The 23,301-nt window shown below is 48.7% G+C and overlaps 1 protein-coding gene across 1 annotated transcript in view; it reads left to right on the top strand.

The window, feature by feature from the left end:
* LOC134927077 (kinesin-like protein KIFC3) overlaps positions 1 to 23,301 on the top strand; it is a 280,022-nt gene that overhangs the window by 184,807 nt on the left and 71,914 nt on the right. Inside the window, exons 14-15 of the mRNA XM_063921075.1 lie at positions 3,885 to 3,989; positions 9,707 to 9,837. Coding sequence (XP_063777145.1) covers positions 3,885 to 3,989; positions 9,707 to 9,837 — 236 coding nt within the window. The remainder of the gene's footprint in view (positions 1 to 3,884; positions 3,990 to 9,706; positions 9,838 to 23,301) is intronic.

Below are 23,301 nucleotides of genomic sequence, written 5' to 3'. Positions count from 1 at the left end.
GTGTGACGTGTAGAGGTGTATAATAATTCCATAGGAAGGGAGCGACGGTCTGACAGCGGAGTGTGACGTATAGAGGTGTATAATAATTCCATAGGAAGGGAGCGACGGTCTGACAGCGGGATGTGACGTATACAGGTGTATAATAATTCCATAGGAAGGGAGCGACGGTCTGACAGCGGAGTGTGACGTATAGAGGTGTATAATAATTCCATAGGAAGGGAGCGACGGTCTGACAGCGGAGTGTGATGTATAGAGGTGTATAATAATTCCATAGGAAGGGAGCGACGGTCTGACAGCGGGATGTGACGTATAGAGGTGTATAATAATTCCATAGGAAGGGAGCGACGGTCTGACAGCGGAGTGTGACGTATACAGGTGTATAATAATTCCATAGGAAGGAGCGACGGTCTGACAGCGGAGTGTGACGTATACAGGTGTATAATAATTCCATAGGAAGGGAGCGACGGTCTGACAGCGGAGTGTGACGTATAGAGGTGTATAATAATTCCATAGGAAGGGAGCGACGGTCTGACAGCGGAGTGTGACGTATAGAGGTGTATAATAATTCCATAGGAAGGGAGCGACGGTCTGACAGCGGGATGTGACGTATAGAGGTGTATAATAATTCCATAGGAAGGGAGCGACGGTCTGACAGCGGAGTGTGACGTATAGAGGTGTATAATAATTCCATAGGAAGGGAGCGACGGTCTGACAGCGGAGTGTGACGTATAGAGGTGTATAATAATTCCATAGGAAGGGAGCGACGGTCTGACAGCGGAGTGTGACGTATACAGGTGTATAATAATTCCATAGGAAGGGAGCGACGGTCTGACAGCGGAGTGTGACGTATAGAGGTGTATAATAATTCCATAGGAAGGGAGCGACGGTCTGACAGCGGAGTGTGACGTATAGAGGTGTATAATAATTCCATAGGAAGGGAGCGACGGTCTGACAGCGGAGTGTGACGTGTAGAGGTGTATAATAATTCCATAGGAAGGGAGCGACGGTCTGACAGCGGAGTGTGACGTATAGAGGTGTATAATAATTCCATAGGAAGGGAGCGACGGTCTGACAGCGGGATGTGACGTATAGAGGTGTATAATAATTCCATAGGAAGGGAGCGACGGTCTGACAGCGGAGTGTGACGTATAGAGGTGTATAATAATTCCATAGGAAGGGAGCGACGGTCTGACAGCGGGATGTGACGTATACAGGTGTATAATAATTCCATAGGAAGGGAGCGACGGTCTGACAGCGGAGTGTGACGTATAGAGGTGTATAATAATTCCATAGGAAGGGAGCGACGGTCTGACAGCGGAGTGTGATGTATAGAGGTGTATAATAATTCCATAGGAAGGGAGCGACGGTCTGACAGCGGGATGTGACGTATAGAGGTGTATAATAATTCCATAGGAAGGGAGCGACGGTCTGACAGCGGAGTGTGACGTATACAGGTGTATAATAATTCCATAGGAAGGAGCGACGGTCTGACAGCGGAGTGTGACGTATACAGGTGTATAATAATTCCATAGGAAGGGAGCGACGGTCTGACAGCGGAGTGTGACGTATAGAGGTGTATAATAATTCCATAGGAAGGGAGCGACGGTCTGACAGCGGAGTGTGACGTATAGAGGTGTATAATAATTCCATAGGAAGGGAGCGACGGTCTGACAGCGGAGTGTGACGTATAGAGGTGTATAATAATTCCATAGGAAGGGAGCGACGGTCTGACAGCGGAGTGTGACGTATAGAGGTGTATAATAATTCCATAGGAAGGGAGCGACGGTCTGACAGCGGGATGTGACGTATAGAGGTGTATAATAATTCCATAGGAAGGGAGCGACGGTCTGACAGCGGAGTGTGACGTATAGAGGTGTATAATAATTCCATAGGAAGGGAGCGACGGTCTGACAGCGGAGTGTGACGTATAGAGGTGTATAATAATTCCATAGGAAGGGAGCGACGGTCTGACAATGGAGTGTGACGTATAGAGGTGTATAATAATTCCATAGGAAGGAGCGACGGTCTGACAGCGGAGTGTGACGTATACAGGTGTATAATAATTCCATAGGAAGGGAGCGACGGTCTGACAGCGGAGTGTGACGTATAGAGGTGTATAATAATTCCATAGGAAGGAGCGACGGTCTGACAGCGGAGTGTGACGTATAGAGGTGTATAATAATTCCATAGGAAGGGAGCGACGGTCTGACAGCGGAGTGTGACGTATAGAGGTGTATAATAATTCCATAGGAAGGGAGCGACGGTCTGACAGCGGAGTGTGACGTATACAGGTGTATAATAATTCCATAGGAAGGGAGCGACGGTCTGACAGCGGAGTGTGACGTATAGAGGTGTATAATAATTCCATAGGAAGGAGCGACGGTCTGACAGCGGAGTGTGACGTATAGAGGTGTATAATAATTCCATAGGAAGGGAGCGACGGTCTGACAGCGGAGTGTGACGTATAGAGGTGTATAATAATTCCATAGGAAGGGAGCGACGGTCTGACAGCGGAGTGTGACGTGTAGAGGTGTATAATAATTCCATAGGAAGGGAGCGACGGTCTGACAGCGGAGTGTGACGTATAGAGGTGTATAATAATTCCATAGGAAGGGAGCGACGGTCTGACAATGGAGTGTGACGTATAGAGGTGTATAATAATTCCATAGGAAGGGAGCGACGGTCTGACAGCAGAGTGTGACGTATAGAGGTGTATAATAATTCCATAGGAAGGGAGCGACGGTCTGACAATGGAGTGTGACGTATAGAGGTGTATAATAATTCCATAGGAAGGGAGCGACGGTCTGACAGCGGAGTGTGACGTATAGAGGTGTATAATAATTCCATAGGAAGGGAGCGACGGTCTGACAGCGGAGTGTGACGTATAGAGGTGTATAATAATTCCATAGGAAGGGAGCGACGGTCTGACAGCGGAGTGTGACGTATAGAGGTGTATAATAATTCCATAGGAAGGGAGCGACGGTCTGACAGCGGAGTGTGACGTGTAGAGGTGTATAATAATTCCATAGGAAGGGAGCGACGGTCTGACAGCGGGGTGTGACGTATAGAGGTGTATAATAATTCCATAGGAAGGGAGCGACGGTGTGACAGCGGAGTGTGACGTATAGAGGTGTATAATAATTCCATAGGAAGGGAGCGACGGTCTGACAGCGGAGTGTGACGTATAGAGGTGTATAATAATTCCATAGGAAGGGAGCGACGGTCTGACAGCGGAGTGTGACGTATAGAGGTGTATAATAATTCCATAGGAAGGGAGCGACGGTCTGACAGCGGGATGTGACGTATAGAGGTGTATAATAATTCCATAGGAAGGGAGCGACGGTCTGACAGCGGAGTGTGACGTATAGAGGTGTATAATAATTCCATAGGAAGGGAGCGACGGTCTGACAGCAGAGTGTGATGTATAGAGGTGTATAATAATTCCATAGGAAGGGAGCGACGGTCTGACAATGGAGTGTGACGTGTAGAGGTGTATAATAATTCCATAGGAAGGGAGCGACGGTCTGACAGCGGAGTGTGACGTATAGAGGTGTATAATAATTCCATAGGAAGGGAGCGACGGTCTGACAATGGAGTGTGACGTATAGAGGTGTATAATAATTCCATAGGAAGGGAGCGACGGTCTGACAGCGGAGTGTGACGTATAGAGGTGTATAATAATTCCATAGGAAGGGAGCGACGGTCTGACAGCGGAGTGTGACGTATAGAGGTGTATAATAATTCCATAGGAAGGGAGCGACGGTCTGACAGCGGGATGTGACGTATAGAGGTGTATAATAATTCCATAGGAAGGGAGCGACGGTCTTGTGGTGACAGCTCAGCTAAGGTGACATATGCCTCTGTGACCTCTCTCCCACCACCAGGTCTTTCTGGAGATAGAACCCGTGGTCACATCCTGCATCAATGGTTACAACGTCTGCATCTTTGCATATGGACAGACTGGCTCTGGGAAAACCTACACCATGGAGGTAAGTGTCCTTGTAGTGGCCGTCACCGGGTTCTCCCTTATCCCCTCCCGGGGCTGCAGGAACGTTGATACCGCCCAGTACAGAACCACACGCCAGCACCACTCGCCTGCCTCTCCCCGCCCGGAGATTCCAACCAATCCACAGCTCATGTGCAGCCTCCGTGTTCCAGCAGGGGAACCACAGACACCCCTTCTTGGCAGTACCCGCCTGGAGCTGGGAGAGAATGAGAGCTGCATCTGATCTTATTCCCCGCACAACCTGTGTACTATGGGGGTCATTCCCAGTTGATCACTCGCTAGGGTTTTTTGCAGTGCTGCGATCAGATAGTCGCCGCCCACGGGGGAGTGTATTTTTTGCTGTGCAAGTGTGTGAACGCCTGTGCAGCCGAGCGGTACAAAAATAGTTTTGTGCAGTATCTGAGTAGCTCCGAACTAACTCAGCCGCTGCGATCACTTCAGTCTCTTTGGTCCCGGAATTGACGTCAAACACCCGCCCTGCAAACGCCTGGACACGCCTGCGTTTTCCCTACCACTCCCAGAAAACGGCCAGTTGCCACCCACATACACCCTCTTCCTGTCAATCTCCTTGCGATTGGCTGTGCGAATGGATTCTTCGTAAGACCAATCACACAGCAACGATCCGCATTGCACCTGAACGACGCGCCTGCACATTGCGGTACATACACATGCGTAGTTCTCACCTGATCGCAGCGCAGCGAAAAATCCTAGCGTGCGATCAGGTTGGAATGACCCCCTAAGTACCGGCATTTACTAGGTCCACTTGTGAGGCCGCCATCCGGTTTTACCTCTGATCATAAATAAATTATGCCGGCTGTTGGGATTCCAGCGTTGGTCTCCTGACCCTGTCGGGTGTCCTCTGTCCACATTTAGATGGGTGTCGGTATGCCGACTGCCGGCATCTTAACAGCTTTTCACAAGAGTAGTAAATACTGTGGGCCTTCACTATAACGTACGAAGACTCCCTTAGTGACACAACCCAATGATGAAATGCATTTATTCTGAACAGCCAGTAGACAATACAGACTCCAGCCCTGTCGGCTAGTAGACAATACAGACGCCAGCCCTGTCGGCTAGTAGACAATACAGACTCCAGCCCTGTCGGCTAGTAGACAATACAGACTCCAGCCCTGTCGGCTAGTAGACCATACAGACTCCAGCCCTGTCGGCTAGTAGACAATACAGACTCCAGCCCTGTCGGCTAGTAGACAATACAGACTCCAGCCCTGTCAGCTAGTAGACAATACAGACTCCAGCCCTGTCTGCTAGTAGACAATACAGACTCCAGCCCTGTAGGCTAGTAGACAATACAGACTCCAGCCCTGTCAGCTAGTAGACAATACAGACTCCAGCCCTGTCGGCTAGTAGACAATACAGACTCCAGCCCTGTCGACTGTCGGATTGCAGACCATACAGACTCCAGCCCTGTCGGCTAGCGGACAATACAGACTCCAGCCCTGTCGGCTAGCGGACAATACAGACTCCAGCCCTGTCAGCTAGTAGACAATACAGACTCCAGCCCTGTCGGCTAGTAGACAATACAGACTCCAGCCCTGTCGACTGTCGGATTGCAGACCATACAGACTCCAGCCCTGTCGGCTAGCGGACAATACAGACTCCAGCCCTGTCGGCTAGCGGACAATACAGACTCCAGCCCTGTCAGCTAGCGGACAATCGACTCCAGCCCTGTCAGCTAGCAGACCATACAGACTCCAGCCCTGTCAGCAAGCAGACCATACAGACTCCAGCCCTGTCGGCTAGCAGACCATACAGACTACAGCCCTGTCGGCTAGCGGACAATACAGACTCCAGCCCTGTCGGCTAGCGGACAATAGACTCCAGCCCTGTCAGCTAGCAGACCATACAGACTCCAGCCCTGTCAGCTAGCAGACCATACAGACTCCAGCCCTGTCGGCTAGCGGACCATACAGACTCCAGCCCTGTCGGCTAGCGGACAATACAGACTCCAGCCCTGTCGGCTAGCGGACAATTGACTCCAGCCCTGTCAGCTAACAGACCATACAGACTCCAGCCCTGTCGGCTAGTAGACCATACAGACTCCAGCCCTGTCGGCTAGCAGACCATGCAGACTCCAGTCCTGTCAGCTAGCAGACAATACAGACTCCAGCCCTGTCGGCTAGCAGACTATACAGACTCCAGCCCTGTCGGCTAGCAGACTATACAGACTCCAGCCCTGTCGGCTAGCAGACCATGCAGACTCCAGTCCTGTCAGCTAGCAGACTATACAGACTCCAGCCCTGTCGGCTAGCAGACCATGCAAACTCCAGTCCTGTCGGCTAGCGGACAATACAGACTCCAGCCCTGTCGGCTAGCAGACCATACAGAGTCCAGCCCTGTCGGCTAGTAGACCATACAGACTCCAGCCCTGTCGGCTAGCAGACCATACAGACTCCAGCCCTGTCGGCTAGTAGACCATACAGACTCCAGCCCTGTCGGCTAGTAGACCACACAGACTACAGCCCTGTCGGCTAGCAGACAATAGACTCCAGCCCTGTCAGCTAGCAGACCATACAGACTCCAGCCCTGTCGGCTAGCAGACCATACAGACTCCAGCCCTGTCGGCTAGTAGACCATACAGACTCCAGCCCTGTCGGCTAGCAGACAATAGACTCCAGCCCTGTCAGCTAGCAGACCATACAGACTCCAGCCCTGTCAGCTAGCAGACCATACAGACTCCAGCCCTGTCAGCTAGCAGACCATACAGACTCCAGCCCTGTCGGCTAGTAGAGCATACAGACTCCAGCCGTGTCGGCTAGTAGACCACACAGACTACAGCCCTGTCGGCTAGTAGACCGTACAGACTCCAGCCCTGTGGGCTAGTAGACCGTACAGACTCCAGCCCTGTCTGCTAGCAGACCATACAGACTCCAGCCCTGTCAGCTAGTAGACAATACAGACTCCAGCCCTGTCGGCTAGTAGACAATACAGACTCCAGCCCTGTCTGCTAGCAGACCATACAGACTCCAGCCCTGTCAGCTAGTAGACAATACAGACTCCAGCCCTGTCGGCTAGTAGACAATACAGACTCCAGCCCTGTCGGCTAGTAGACAATACAGACTCCAGCCCTGTCGGCTAGTAGACAATACAGACTCCAGCCCTGTCTGCTAGCAGACCATACAGACTCCAGCCCTGTCGGCTAGCAGACCATACAGACTCCAGCCCTGTCGGCTAGCAGACCATACAGACTCCAGCCCTGTCGGCTAGTAGACAATACAGACGCCAGCCCTGTCGGCTAGTAGACAATACAGACTCCAGCCCTGTCGGCTAGTGGACAATACAGACTCCAGCCCTGTCAGCTAGTAGACCATACAGACTCCAGCCCTGTTGGCAAGTAGACAATACAGACTCCAGCCCTGTTGGCTAGTAGACAATACAGACTCCAGCCCTGTAGGCTAGTAGACAATACAGACTCCAGCCCTGTCAGCTAGTAGACAATACAGACTCCAGCCCTGTCGGCTAGTAGACAATACAGACTCCAGCCCTGTCGACTGTCGGATTGCAGACCATACAGACTCCAGCCCTGTCGGCTAGCGGACCATACAGACTCCAGCCCTGTCGGCTAGCGGACAATACAGACTACAGCCCTGTCGGCTAGCGGACAATACAGACTCCAGCCCTGTCAGCTAGCGGACAATCGACTCCAGCCCTGTCAGCTAGCAGACCATACAGACTCCAGCCCTGTCAGCAAGCAGACCATACAGACTCCAGCCTTGTCGGCTAGCAGACCATACAGACTACAGCCCTGTCGGCTAGCGGACAATACAGACTCCAGCCCTGTCGGCTAGCGGACAATAGACTCCAGCCCTGTCAGCTAGCAGACCATACAGACTCCAGCCCTGTCAGCTAGCAGACCATACAGACTCCAGCCCTGTCGGCTAGCGGACCATACAGACTCCAGCCCTGTCGGCTAGCGGACAATACAGATTCCAGCCCTGTCGGCTAGCGGACAATTGACTCCAGCCCTGTCAGCTAACAGACCATACAGACTCCAGCCCTGTCGGCTAGTAGACCATACAGACTCCAGCCCTGTCGGCTAGCAGACCATGCAGACTCCAGTCCTGTCGGCTAGCAGACAATACAGACTCCAGCCCTGTCGGCTAGCAGACTATACAGACTCCAGCCCTGTCGGCTAGCAGACCATGCAGACTCCAGTCCTGTCAGCTAGCAGACTATACAGACTCCAGCCCTGTCGGCTAGCAGACCATGCAAACTCCAGTCCTGTCGGCTAGCGGACAATACAGACTCCTGCCCTGTCGGCTAGCAGACCATACAGACTCCAGCCCTGTCAACTAGCAGACCATACAGACTCCAGCCCTGTCGGCTAGTAGACCATACAGACTCCAGCCCTGTCGGCTAGTAGACCACACAGACTCAAGCCCTCTCGGCTAGTAGACAATACAGACTCCAGCCCTGTCGGCTAGCAGACAATAGACTCCAGCCCTGTCAGCTAGCAGACCATACAGACTCCAGCCCTGTCAGCTAGCAGACCATACAGACTCCAGCCCTGTCAGCTAGCAGACCATACAGACTCCAGCCCTGTCGGCTAGTAGAGCATACAGACTCCAGCCCTGTCGGCTAGTAGACCACACAGACTACAGCCCTGTCGGCTAGTAGACCATACAGACTCCAGCCCTGTGGGCTAGTAGACCGTACAGACTCCAGCCCTGTCGGCTAGCGGACAATACAGACTCCAGCCCTGTCGGCTAGCAGACCACACAAACTCCAGCTCTGTTGGCTAGTAGACCATGCAGACTCCAGCCCTGTCGGCTAGCAGACCACACAAACTCCAGCTCTGTTGGCTAGTAGACCACACAGACTCCAGCCCTGTCGGGGAGTAGACCATACAGACTCCAGCCCTGTCGGCTAGTAGACCATACAGACTCCAGCCCTGTCGGCTAGCGGACAATACAGACTCCAGCCCTGTCAGCTAGTAGACTATACAGTCTCCAGCCCTGTCGGCTAGCGGACAATACAGACTCCAGCCCTGTCGGCCAGTAGACAATACAGACTCCAGCCCTGTCGGCTAGCAGACCATACAGACTCCAGCCCTGTCGGCTAGCAGACCATACAGACTCCAGCCCTGTCAGCTAGCAGACCATACAGACTCCAGCCCTGTCGGCTAGTAGACCATACAGACTCCAGCCCTGTCAGCTAGCAGACCATACAGACTCCAGCCCTGTCGGCTAGTAGACCATACAGACTCCAGCCCTGTCAGCTAGCAGACCATACAGACTCCAGCCCTGTCGGCTAGTAGACCATACAGACTCCAGCCCTGTCAGCTAGCAGACCATACAGACTCCAGCCCTGCTGGCTAGCAGACCATACAGACTCCAGCCCTGTCGGCTAGCAGACCATACAAACTCCAGCCCTGTCGGCCAGTAGACAATACAGACTCCAGCCCTGTCTGCTAGTAGACCATACAGACTCCAGCCCTGTCGGCTAGCAGACCATACAGACTCCAGCCCTGCTGGCTAGCAGACCATGCAGACTCCAGCCCTGCCGGCCAGTACATAGTGCAGACCCATGCTTGGGGGTGCGGGATCGGATGGCCTCCAGACCGGTCACACCTGTTACAGGGGGTGTAGCGGTACATGGAGCCAGTGGAGGATTTTGCGGGTAAGAGCAGGGAGATATGATAAATCTGTGTAATGTAGTGCATGGCGTTCTTCTCTCCGGCAGGGGACAGCGGAGCACCCGGGCATAAACCAGCAGGCTCTGAGGTCTCTATACCAGGAGATGGAGGCCCGGAAAGGCCTGTGGAGATATACAGTCACCCTCAACATGGTGGAGATCTATAACGAGGCCATCAGGTGAGTCTGTTTCCCATTATAGGACGAGGGAGGAATAACAATGACTCCGGCTCCACATCCATACATCAGCCCGCTGGAGTCCCACATATGTCCTGGGGCGTCTAGAGCCAGAACTGACACCCACCCGTGGCACCAGTGGGAGACTCATTACACGTATGGGACAGTGGGCTCCTCCCACTGTTACTCCATTATACACATGTGCAGAAGCCGGCTGAGTACCCACTACCCCGGCTGTACCACCTCCTGGCAGGGGCTCGCTCACCTCAGTGTATTCTGACCTGGACTAATTACTAATGCTGCACCTGGGACTTGTACCTGCTCCGCTGTGTGTCCAGGTCACCAGGTCAGATACGCCTCATTATCCTGTCCTCTGGCTTCTCAGCGAGTGCCCGGCTACAACCATTCCACCACAGTATTCATCATGGGTGTGATACAGGTGCCGACAGCGGCATCCCGATAGAGAGAACCCCGGCAGGGTCAGGTACGTATAATTACCTTTCCCCCCTGCCCCCTAACCCTCCCTGCCCGCAAAATAACCCTCCCCGGTGGTACCTAAACCCTCCTGCCCGCAGAATAACCCTTCCCGGTGGTACCTAAACCCTCCTGCCCCGCAAAATAACCCTCCCCGGTGATACATAAACCCTCCTGCCCCGCAAAATAACCCTCCCCGGTGGTACCTAAACCCTCCTGCCCACAGAATAAACCTCCCCGGTGGTACATAAACCCTCCTGCCCCGCAAAATAACCCTTCCCTGTGGTACCTAAACCCTCCTGCCCCGCAAAATAACCCTCCCCGGTGATACATAAACCCTCCTGCCCCGCAAAATAACCCTCCCCGGTGGTACCTAAACCCTCCTGCCCCGCAAAATAACCCTCCCCGGTGGTACCTAAACCCTCCTGCCCCGCAAAATAACCCTCCCCGGTGATACATAAACCCTCCTGCCCCGCAAAATAACTCTCCCCGGTGGTACCTAAACCCTCCTGCCCCGCAAAATAACCCTCCCCGGTGGTACCTAAACCCTCCTGCCCACAGAATAACCCTCCCCGGTGGTACATAAACCCTCCTGCCCCGCAAAATAACCCTCCCCGGTGATACATAAACCCTCCTGCCCCGCAAAATAACCCTTCCCGGTGGTACCTAAACCCTCCTGCCCATAGAATAACCCTCCCCGGTGGTACCTAAACCCTCCTGCCCCGCAAAATAACCCTCCCCGGTGGTACCTAAACCCTCCTGCCCCGCAAAATAACCCTCCTCGGTGGTACCTAAACCTAACCACCCCCCCTCCTCTCCCCCCCTTCCTTCCCCCCACAGCCTAACCCTAACCAACCCCCCCCCCCCCCAAGCCCCCCCTTGCAGCCGAACCCTCCCCGGTGGTACCTAACCTAACCCTCCCCTCCCTGCAGCCTAACCCTAACCAACCCCACGCAACCAAACCCTTACCCTCCCCGGTGGTCGCAATATATCATCAGCAATTCCCAGTACTCTGCTTACCTGCAATATATCATCAGCAATTCCCAGTACTCCGGCTGCCTGCAATATATCGTCAACAATTCACAGTACTCTGCTTACCTGCAATATATTATCAGCAATTCCCAGTACTCTGCTTACCTGCAATATATAGTCAGTAATTCCCAGTACTCCGGCTGCCTGCAATATATCAGCAATTCCCAGTACTCTGCTTACCTGCAATATATCATCAGCAATTCGCAGTACTCCGGCTTACCTGCAATATATCATCAGCAATTCCCAGTACTCTGCTTACCTACAATATATCATCAGCAATTCCCAGTACTCCGGTTGCCTGCAGTATATTATCAGCAATTCCCAGTACTCTGCTTACCTGCAATATATCATCAGCAATTCCCAGTACTCTGCTTACCTGCAATATATCATCAGCAATTCCCAGTACTCCGGCTGCCAGCAATATATCAGCAATTCCCAGTACTCTGCTTACCTGCAATATATCATCAGCAATTCCCAGAACACTGCTTACCTGCAATATATCGTCAGCAATTCCCAGTACTCTGCTTACCTGCAATATATCATCAGCAATTCCCGGTACTCTGGCTTCCTGCAATATATCGTCAGCAATTTCCAGTACTCTGCTTACCTGCAATATATCAGCAATTCCCAGTACTCCGGCTGCCTGCAATAGATCAGCAATTCCCAGTACTCTGCTTACCTGCAATATATCAGCAATTCCCAGTACTCCGGCTGCCTGCAATATATCAGCAATTCCCAGTAATCTGCTTACCTGCAATATATCGTCAACAATTCCCAGTACTCTGCTTACCTGCAATATATCATCAACAATTCCCAGTACTCTGCTTACCTGCAATATATCATCAACAATTCCCAGTACTCTGCTTACCTGCAATATATCATCAGCAATTCCCAGTACTCTGGCTGCCTGCAATATATCGTCAACAATTCACAGTACTCTTCTTACTTGCAATATATTATCAGCAATTCCCAGTACTCTGCTTACCTGCAATATATCGTCAGTAATTCCCAGTACTCCGGCTGCCTGCAATATATCAGCAATTCCCAGTACTCTGCTTACCTGCAATATATCGTCAGCAATTCCCAGTACTCTGCTTACCTGCAATATATCATCAGCAATTCCCAGTACTCTGGCTGCCTGCAATATATCATCAGCAATTCCCGGTACTCTGGCTGCCTGCAATATATCATCAGCAATTCCCTGTACTCTGCTTACCTGCAATATATCATCAGCAATTCCCAGTACTCTGGCTGCCTGCAATATATCGTCAGCAATTCCCAGTACTCTGCTTACCTGCAATATATCAGCAATTCCCAGTACTCTGGCTGCTTGCACTATATCATCAGCAATTCCTTGAACTCTGGCTGCCTGCAATGTATCATCAGCAATTCCCAGAACTCTGGCTGCCTGCAATATATCATCAGCAATTCCCGGTACTCTGGCTGCCTGCAATATATCTTCAGCAATTCCCTGTACTCTGGCTGCCTGCAATATATCATCAGCAATTCCCAGTACTCTGGCTGCCTGCAATATATCATCAGCAATTCCGAGTACTCTGGCTGCCTGCAATATATCATCAGCAATTCCCGGTACTCTGGCTGCCTGCAATATATCATCAGCAATTCCCAGTACTCTGGCGGCCTGCAATATATTACCAGCAATTCCCGGTACTCTGCTTACCTGCAATATATCATCAGCAATTCCCAGTACTCTGCTTACCTGCAATATATCATCAGCAATTCCCAGTACTCTGACTGCCTGTAATATATCATCAGCAGTTCCCGGTACTCTGGCTGCCTGCAATATATCATCAGCAATTCCCTGTACTCTGGCTGCCTGCAATATATCATCAGCAATTCCCTGTACTCTGCTTACCTGCAATATATCATCAGCAATTCCCAGTACTCTGGCTGCCTGCAATATATCATCAGCAATTCGCAGAACTCTGGCTGCCTGCAATATATCATCAGCAATTCCCAGTACTCTGCTTACCTGCAATATATCATCAGCAATTCCCAGTACTCTGGCTGCCTGCAATATATCATCAGCAATTCGCAGAACTCTGGCTGCCTGCAATATATCGTCAGCAATTCCCAGTACTCTGCTTACCTGCAATATATCATCAGCAATTCCCAGTACTCTGGCTGCCTGTAATATATCATCAGCAATTCCCGGTACTCTGGCTGCCTGCAATATATCATCAGCAATTCCCTGTACTCTGCTTACCTGCAATATATCATCAGCAATTCCCAGTACTCTGGCTGCCTGCAATATATCGTCAGCAATTCCCAGTACTCTGCTTACCTGCAATATATCATCAGCAATTCCCAGTACTCTGGCTGCCTGCAATATATCGTCAGCAATTCCCAGTACTCTGCTTACCTGCAATATATCATCAGCAATTCCCAGTACACTGCTTACCTGCAATATCATCAGTAATTCCCTGTATTCTGCTTACCTGCAATATATCATCAGCAATTCCCAGTACTCTGGCTGCCTGCAATATATCATCAGCAATTCCCAGTACTCTGGCTGCTTGCACTATATCATCAGCAATTCCCAGAACTCTGGCTGCCTGCAATATATCATCAGCAATTCCCAGAACTCTGGCTGCCTGCAATATATCATCAGCAATTCCCGGTACTCTGGCTGCCTGCAATATATCATCAGCAATTCCCAGTACTCTGCTTACCTGCAATATATCATCAGCAATTCCCAGTACTCTGGCTGCCTGCAATATATCATCAGCAATTCGCAGAACTCTGGCTGCCTGCAATATATCATCAGCAATTCCCTGTACTCTACTTAACTGCAATATATCATCAGCAATTCCCAGTACTCTAGCTGCCTGCAATATATCATCAGCAATTCCCAGAACTCTGGCTGCCTGCAATATATCATCAGCAATTTCCGGTACTCTGGCTGCCTGCAATATATCATCAGCAATTCCCAGTACTCTGCTTACCTGCAATATATCATCAGCAATTCCCAGTACTCTGGCTGCCTGCAATATATCATCAGCAATTCGCAGAACTCTGGCTGCCTGCAATATATCATCAGCAATTCCCTGTACTCTGCTTACCTGCAATATATCATCAGCAATTCCCAGTACTCTGGCTGCCTGCAATATATCATCAGCAATTCGCAGAACTCTGGCTGCCTGCAATATATCATCAGCAATTCCCAGTACTCTGCTTACCTGCAATATATCATCAGCAATTCCCAGTACTCTGGCTGCCTGCAATATATCATCAGCAATTCGCAGAACTCTGGCTGCCTGCAATATATCGTCAGCAATTCCCAGTACTCTGCTTACCTGCAATATATCATCAGCAATTCCCAGTACTCTGGCTGCCTGTAATATATCATCAGCAATTCCCGGTACTCTGGCTTCCTGCAATATATCATCAGCAATTCCCTGTACTCTGCTTACCTGCAATATATCATCAGCAATTCCCAGTACTCTGGCTGCCTGCAATATATCGTCAGCAATTCCCAGTACTCTGCTTACCTGCAATATATCATCAGCAATTCCCAGTACTCTGTCTGCTTGCACTATATCATCAGCAATTCCCAGAACTCTGGCTGCCTGCAATGTATCATCAGCAATTCCCAGAACTCTGGCTGCCTGCAATATATCATCAGCAATTCCCGGTACTCTGGCTGCCTGCAATATATCTTCAGCAATTCCCTGTACTCTGCTTACCTGCAATATATCATCAGCAATTCCCAGTACTCTGGCTGCCTGCAATATATCATCAGCAATTCCGAGTACTCTGGCTGCCTGCAATATATCATCAGCAATTCCCGGTACTCTGGCTGCCTGCAATATATCATCAGCAATTCCCAGTACTCTGGCTGCCTGCAATATATTATCAGCAATTCCAGGTACTCTGCTTACCTGCAATATATCATCAGCAATTCCCAGTACTCTGCTTACCTGCAATATATTGTCAGCAATTCCCAGTACTCTGCTTACCTGCAATATATCGTCAGCAATTCCCAGTACACTGCTTACCTGCAATATCATCAGTAATTCCCTGTAACCTGCTTACCTGCAATATATCATCAGCAATTCCCGGTACTCTGGCTGCCTGCAATATATCATCAGCAATTCCCAGTACTCTGGCTGCTTGCACTATATCATCAGCAATTCCCAGAACTCTGGCTGCCTGCAATATATCAGCAATTCCCAGAACTCTGGCTGCCTGCAATATATCATCAGCAATTCCCGGTACTCTGGCTGCCTGCAATATATCATCAGCAATTCCCTGTACTCTGCTTACCTGCAATATATCATCAGCAATTCCCAGTACTCTGGCTGCCTGCAATATATCATAGGCAATTCCCAGTACTCTGCTTACCTGCAATATATCATCAGCAATTCCCAGTACTCTGGCTGCCTGCAATATATCATCAGCAATTCCCAGTACTCTGGCTGCCTGCAATATATCATCAGCAATTCCCAGTTCTCTGGCTGCCTGCATAATATCATCAGCAATTCGCAGAACTCTGGCTGCCTGCAATATATCATCAGCAATTCCCAGTACTCTGGCTGCCTGCATAATATCATCAGCAATTCGCAGAACTCTGGCTGCCTGCAATATATCATCAGCAATTCCCAGTACTCTGGCTGCCTGCAATATATTATCAGCAATTCCCGGTACTCTGCTTACCTGCAATATATCATCAGCAATTCCCAGTACTCTGCTTACCTGCAATATATCATCAGCAATTCCCAGTACTCTGCTTACCTGCAATATATTGTCAGCAATTCCCAGTACTCTGCTTACCTGCAATATATCGTCAGCAATTCCCAGTACACTGCTTACCTGCAATATCATCAGTAATTCCCTGTACTCTGCTTACCTGCAATATATCATCAGCAATTCCCAGTACTCTAGCTGCCTGAAATATATCATCAGCAATTCCCAGAACTCTGGCTGCCTGCAATATATCATCAGCAATTCCCGGTACTCTGGCTGCCTGCAATATATCATCAGCAATTCCCAGTACTCTGCTTACCTGCAATATATCATCAGCAATTCGCAGAACTCTGGCTGCCTGCAATATATCATCAGCAATTCCCTGTACTCTGCTTACCTGCAATATATCATCAGCAATTCCCAGTACTCTGGCTGCCTGCAATATATCATCAGCAATTCGCAGAACTCTGGCTGCCTGCAATATATCATCAGCAATTCCCAGTACTCTGCTTACCTGCAATATATCATCAGCAATTCCCAGTACTCTGGCTGCCTGCAATATATCATCAGCAATTCGCAGAACTCTGGCTGCCTGCAATATATCGTCAGCAATTCCCAGTACTCTGCTTACCTGCAATATATCAGCAATTCCCAGTACTCTGGCTGCCTGTAATATATCATCAGCAATTCCCGGTACTCTGGCTTCCTGCAATATATCATCAGCAATTCCCTGTACTCTGCTTACCTGCAATATATCATCAGCAATTCCCAGTACTCTGGCTGCCTGCAATATATCGTCAGCAATTCCCAGTACTCTGCTTACCTGCAATATATCATCAGCAATTCCCAGTACTCTGTCTGCTTGCACTATATCATCAGCAATTCCCAGAACTCTGGCTGCCTGCAATGTATCATCAGCAATTCCCAGAACTCTGGCTGCCTGCAATATATCATCAGCAATTCCCGGTACTCTGGCTGCCTGCAATATATCTTCAGCAATTCCCTGTACTCTGCTTACCTGCAATATATCATCAGCAATTCCCAGTACTCTGGCTGCCTGCAATATATCATCAGCAATTCCGAGTACTCTGGCTGCCTGCAATATATCATCAGCAATTCCCGGTACTCTGGCTGCCTGCAATATATCATCAGCAATTCCCAGTACTCTGGCTGCCTGCAATATATTATCAGCAATTCCAGGTACTCTGCTTACCTGCAATATATCATCAGCAATTCCCAGTACTCTGCTTACCTGCAATATATCATCAGCAATTCCCAGTACTCTGCTTACCTGCAATATATTGTCAGCAATTCCCAGTACTCTGCTTACCTGCAATATATCGTCAGCAATTCCCAGTACACTGCTTACCTGCAATATCATCAGTAATTCCCTGTAACCTGCTTACCTGCAATATATCATCAGCAATTCCCGGTACTCTGGCTGCCTGCAATATATCATCAGCAATTCCCAGTACTCTGGCTGCTTGCACTATATCATCAGCAATTCCCAGAACTCTGGCTGCCTGCAATATATCAGCAATTCCCAGAACTCTGGCTGCCTGCAATATATCATCAGCAATTCCCGGTACTCTGGCTGCCTGCAATATATCATCAGCAATTCCCTGTACTCTGCTTACCTGCAATATATCATCAGCAATTCCCAGTACTCTGGCTGCCTGCAATATATCATAGGCAATTCCCAGTACTCTGCTTACCTGCAATATATCATCAGCAATTCCCAGTACTCTGGCTGCCTGCAATATATCATCAGCAATTCCCAGTACTCTGGCTGCCTGCAATATATCATCAGCAATTCCCAGTTCTCTGGCTGCCTGCATAATATCATCAGCAATTCGCAGAACTCTGGCTGCCTGCAATATATCATCAGCAATTCCCAGTACTCTGGCTGCCTGCATAATATCAGCAATTCGCAGAACTCTGGCTGCCTGCAATATATCATCAGCAATTCCCAGTACTCTGGCTGCCTGCAATATATTATCAGCAATTCCCGGTACTCTGCTTACCTGCAATATATCATCAGCAATTCCCAGTACTCTGCTTACCTGCAATATATCATCAGCAATTCCCAGTACTCTGCTTACCTGCAATATATTGTCAGCAATTCCCAGTACTCTGCTTACCTGCAATATATCGTCAGCAATTCCCAGTACACTGCTTACCTGCAATATCATCAGTAATTCCCTGTACTCTGCTTACCTGCAATATATCATCAGCAATTCCCAGTACTCTAGCTGCCTGAAATATATCATCAGCAATTCCCAGAACTCTGGCTGCCTGCAATATATCATCAGCAATTCCCGGTACTCTGGCTGCCTGCAATATATCATCAGCAATTCCCAGTACTCTGCTTACCTTCAATATATCATCAGCAATTCCCAGTACTCTGGCTGCCTGCAATATATCATCAGCAATTCGCAGAACTCTGGCTGCCTGCAATATATCATCAGCAATTCCCTGTACTCTGCTTACCTGCAATATATCATCAGCAATTCCCAGTACTCTGGCTGCCTGCAATATATCAGCAGCAATTCGCAGAACTCTGGCTGCCTGCAATATATCATCAGCAATTCCCAGTACTCTGCTTACCTGCAATATATCATCAGCAATTCCCAGTACTCTGGCTGCCTGCAATATATCATCAGCAATTCGCAGAACTCTGGCTGCCTGCAATATATCGTCAGCAATTCCCAGTACTCTGCTTACTTGCAATATATCATCAGCAATTCCCAGTACTCTGGCTGCCTGTAATATATCATCAGCAATTCCCGGTACTCTGGCTTCCTGCAATATATCATCAGCAATTCCCTGTACTCTGCTTACCTGCAATATATCATCAGCAATTCCCAGTACTCTGTCTGCTTGCACTATATCATCAGCAATTCCCAGAACTCTGGCTGCCTGCAATGTATCATCAGCAATTCCCAGAACTCTGGCTGCCTGCAATATATCATCAGCAATTCCCGGTACTCTGGCTGCCTGCAATATATCTTCAGCAATTCCCTGTACTCTGCTTACCTGCAATATATCATCAGCAATTCCCAGTACTCTGGCTGCCTGCAATATATCATCAGCAATTCCGAGTACTCTGGCAGCCTGCAATATATCATCAGCAATTCCCGGTACTCTGGCTGCCTGCAATATATCATCAGCAATTCCCAGTACTCTGGCTGCCTGCAATATATTATCAGCAATTCCAGGTACTCTGCTTACCTGCAATATATCATCAGCAATTCCCAGTACTCTGCTTACCTGCAATATATCATCAGCAATTCCCAGTACTCTGCTTACCTGCAATATATCGTCAGCAATTCCCAGTACTCTGCTTACCTGCAATATATCGTCAGCAATTCCCAGTACACTGCTTACCTGCAATATCATCAGTAATTCCCTGTAACCTGCTTACCTGCAATATATCATCAGCAATTCCCAGTACTCTGGCTGCCTGCAATATATCATCAGCAATTCCCAGTACTCTGGCTGCTTGCACTATATCATCAGCAATTCCCAGAACTCTGGCTGCCTGCAATATATCATCAGCAATTCCCAGAACTCTGGCTGCCTGCAATATATCATCAGCAATTCCCGGTACTCTGGCTGCCTGCAATATATCATCAGCAATTCCCAGTACTCTGCTTACCTGCAATATATCATCAGCAATTCCCAGTACTCTGGCTGCCTGCAATATATCATCAGCAATTCGCAGAACTCTGGCTGCCTGCAATATATCATCAGCAATTCCCTGTACTCTGCTTAACTGCAATATATCATCAGCAATTCCCAGTACTCTAGCTGCCTGCAATATATCATCAGCAATTCCCAGAACTCTGGCTGCCTGCAATATATCATCAGCAATTTCCGGTACTCTGGCTGCCTGCAATATATCATCAGCAATTCCCAGTACTCTGCTTACCTGCAATATATCATCAGCAATTCCCAGTACTCTGGCTGCCTGCAATATATCATCAGCAATTCGCAGAACTCTGGCTGCCAGCAATATATCATCAGCAATTCCCTGTACTCTGCTTACCTGCAATATATCATCAGCAATTCCCAGTACTCTGGCTGCCTGCAATATATCATCAGCAATTCGCAGAACTCTGGCTGCCTGCAATATATCATCAGCAATTCCCAGTACTCTGCTTACCTGCAATATATCATCAGCAATTCCCAGTACTCTGGCTGCCTGCAATATATCATCAGCAATTCGCAGAACTCTGGCTGCCTGCAATATATCGTCAGCAATTCCCAGTACTCTGCTTACCTGCAATATATCATCAGCAATTCCCAGAACTCTGGCTGCCTGTAATATATCATCAGCAATTCCCGGTACTCTGGCTTCCTGCAATATATCATCAGCAATTCCCTGTACTCTGCTTACCTGCAATATATCATCAGCAATTCCCAGTACTCTGGCTGCCTGCAATATATCGTCAGCAATTCCCAGTACTCTGCTTACCTGCAATATATCATCAGCAATTCCCAGTACTCTGTCTGCTTGCACTATATCATCAGCAATTCCCAGAACTCTGGCTGCCTGCAATGTATCATCAGCAATTCCCAGAACTCTGGCTGCCTGCAATATATCAGCAGCAATTCCCGGTACTCTGGCTGCCTGCAATATATCTTCAGCAATTCCCTGTACTCTGCTTACCTGCAATATATCATCAGCAATTCCCAGTACTCTGGCTGCCTGCAATATATCATCAGCAATTCCGAGTACTCTGGCTGCCTGCAATATATCATCAGCAATTCCCGGTACTCTGGCTGCCTGCAATATATCATCAGCAATTCCCAGTACTCTGGCTGCCTGCAATATATTATCAGCAATTCCAGGTACTCTGCTTACCTGCAATATATCAGCAATTCCCAGTACTCTGCTTACCTGCAATATATCATCAGCAATTCCCAGTACTCTGCTTACCTGCAATATATTGTCAGCAATTCCCAGTACTCTGCTTACCTGCAATATATCGTCAGCAATTCCCAGTACACTGCTTACCTGCAATATCATCAGTAATTCCCTGTAACCTGCTTACCTGCAATATATCATCAGCAATTCCCGGTACTCTGGCTGCCTGCAATATATCATCAGCAATTCCCAGTACTCTGGCTGCTTGCACTATATCATCAGCAATTCCCAGAACTCTGGCTGCCTGCAATATATCAGCAATTCCCAGAACTCTGGCTGCCTGCAATATATCATCAGCAATTCCCGGTACTCTGGCTGCCTGCAATATATCATCAGCAATTCCCTGTACTCTGCTTACCTGCAATATATCATCAGCAATTCCCAGTACTCTGGCTGCCTGCAATATATCATAGGCAATTCCCAGTACTCTGCTTACCTGCAATATATCATCAGCAATTCCCAGTACTCTGGCTGCCTGCAATATATCATCAGCAATTCCCAGTACTCTGGCTGCCTGCAATATATCATCAGCAATTCCCAGTACTCTGGCTGCCTGCATAATATCATCAGCAATTCGCAGAACTCTGGCTGCCTGCAATATATCATCAGCAATTCCCAGTACTCTGGCTGCCTGCATAATATCATCAGCAATTCGCAGAACTCTGGCTGCCTGCAATATATCATCAGCAATTCCCAGTACTCTGGCTGCCTGCAATATATTATCAGCAATTCCCGGTACTCTGCTTACCTGCAATATATCATCAGCAATTCCCAGTACTCTGCTTACCTGCAATATATCCTCAGCAATTCCCAGTACTCTGCTTACCTGCAATATATTGTCAGCAAATTCCCAGTACTCTGCTTACCTGCAATATATCGTCAGCAATTCCCAGTACACTGCTTACCTGCAATATCATCAGTAATTCCCTGTACTCTGCTTACCTGCAATATATCATCAGCAATTCCCAGTACTCTAGCTGCCTGCAATATATCATCAGCAATTCCCAGAACTCTGGCTGCCTGCAATATATCATCAGCAATTCCCGGTACTCTGGCTGCCTGCAATATATCATCAGCAATTCCCAGTACTCTGCTTGCCTGCAATATATCATCAGCAATTCCCAGTACTCTGGCTGCCTGCAATATATCATCAGCAATTCGCAGAACTCTGGCTGCCTGCAATATAACATCAGCAATTCCCTGTACTCTGCTTACCTGCAATATATCATCAGCAATTCCCAGTACTCTGGCTGCCTGCAATATATCATCAGCAATTCGCAGAACTCTGGCTGCCTGCAATATATCATCAGCAATTCCCAGTACTCTGCTTACCTGCAATATATCATCAGCAATTCCCAGAACTCTGGCTGCCTGTAATATATCATCAGCAATTCCCGGTACTCTGGCTTCCTGCAATATATCATCAGCAATTCCCTGTACTCTGCTTACCTGCAATATATCATCAGCAATTCCCAGTACTCTGGCTGCCTGCAATATATCGTCAGCAATTCCCAGTACTCTGCTTACCTGCAATATATCAGCAATTCCCAGTACTCTGTCTGCTTGCACTATATCATCAGCAATTCCCAGAACTCTGGCTGCCTGCAATGTATCATCAGCAATTCCCAGAACTCTGGCTGCCTGCAATATATCAGCAGCAATTCCCGGTACTCTGGCTGCCTGCAATATATCTTCAGCAATTCCCTGTACTCTGCTTACCTGCAATATATCATCAGCAATTCCCAGTACTCTGGCTGCCTGCAATATATCATCAGCAATTCCGAGTACTCTGGCTGCCTGCAATATATCATCAGCAATTCCCGGTACTCTGGCTGCCTGCAATATATCATCAGCAATTCCCAGTACTCTGGCTGCCTGCAATATATTATCAGCAATTCCAGGTACTCTGCTTACCTGCAATATATCATCAGCAATTCCCAGTACTCTGCTTACCTGCAATATATCATCAGCAATTCCCAGTACTCTGCTTACCTGCAATATATTGTCAGCAATTCCCAGTACTCTGCTTACCTGCAATATATCGTCAGCAATTCCCAGTACACTGCTTACCTGCAATATCATCAGTAATTCCCTGTAACCTGCTTACCTGCAATATATCATCAGCAATTCCCGGTACTCTGGCTGCCTGCAATATATCATCAGCAATTCCCAGTACTCTGGCTGCTTGCACTATATCATCAGCAATTCCCAGAACTCTGGCTGCCTGCAATATATCAGCAATTCCCAGAACTCTGGCTGCCTGCAATATATCATCAGCAATTCCCGGTACTCTGGCTGCCTGCAATATATCATCAGCAATTCCC

The sequence above is a fragment of the Pseudophryne corroboree genome, chromosome 5 (genome assembly GCF_028390025.1).
Source record: "Pseudophryne corroboree isolate aPseCor3 chromosome 5, aPseCor3.hap2, whole genome shotgun sequence".
NCBI classification, from domain to species: domain Eukaryota; kingdom Metazoa; phylum Chordata; class Amphibia; order Anura; family Myobatrachidae; genus Pseudophryne; species Pseudophryne corroboree.
The sequence above is the reverse complement of the archived record's forward strand: the minus strand, read 5'-3'. Positions and strand labels throughout refer to the sequence as shown.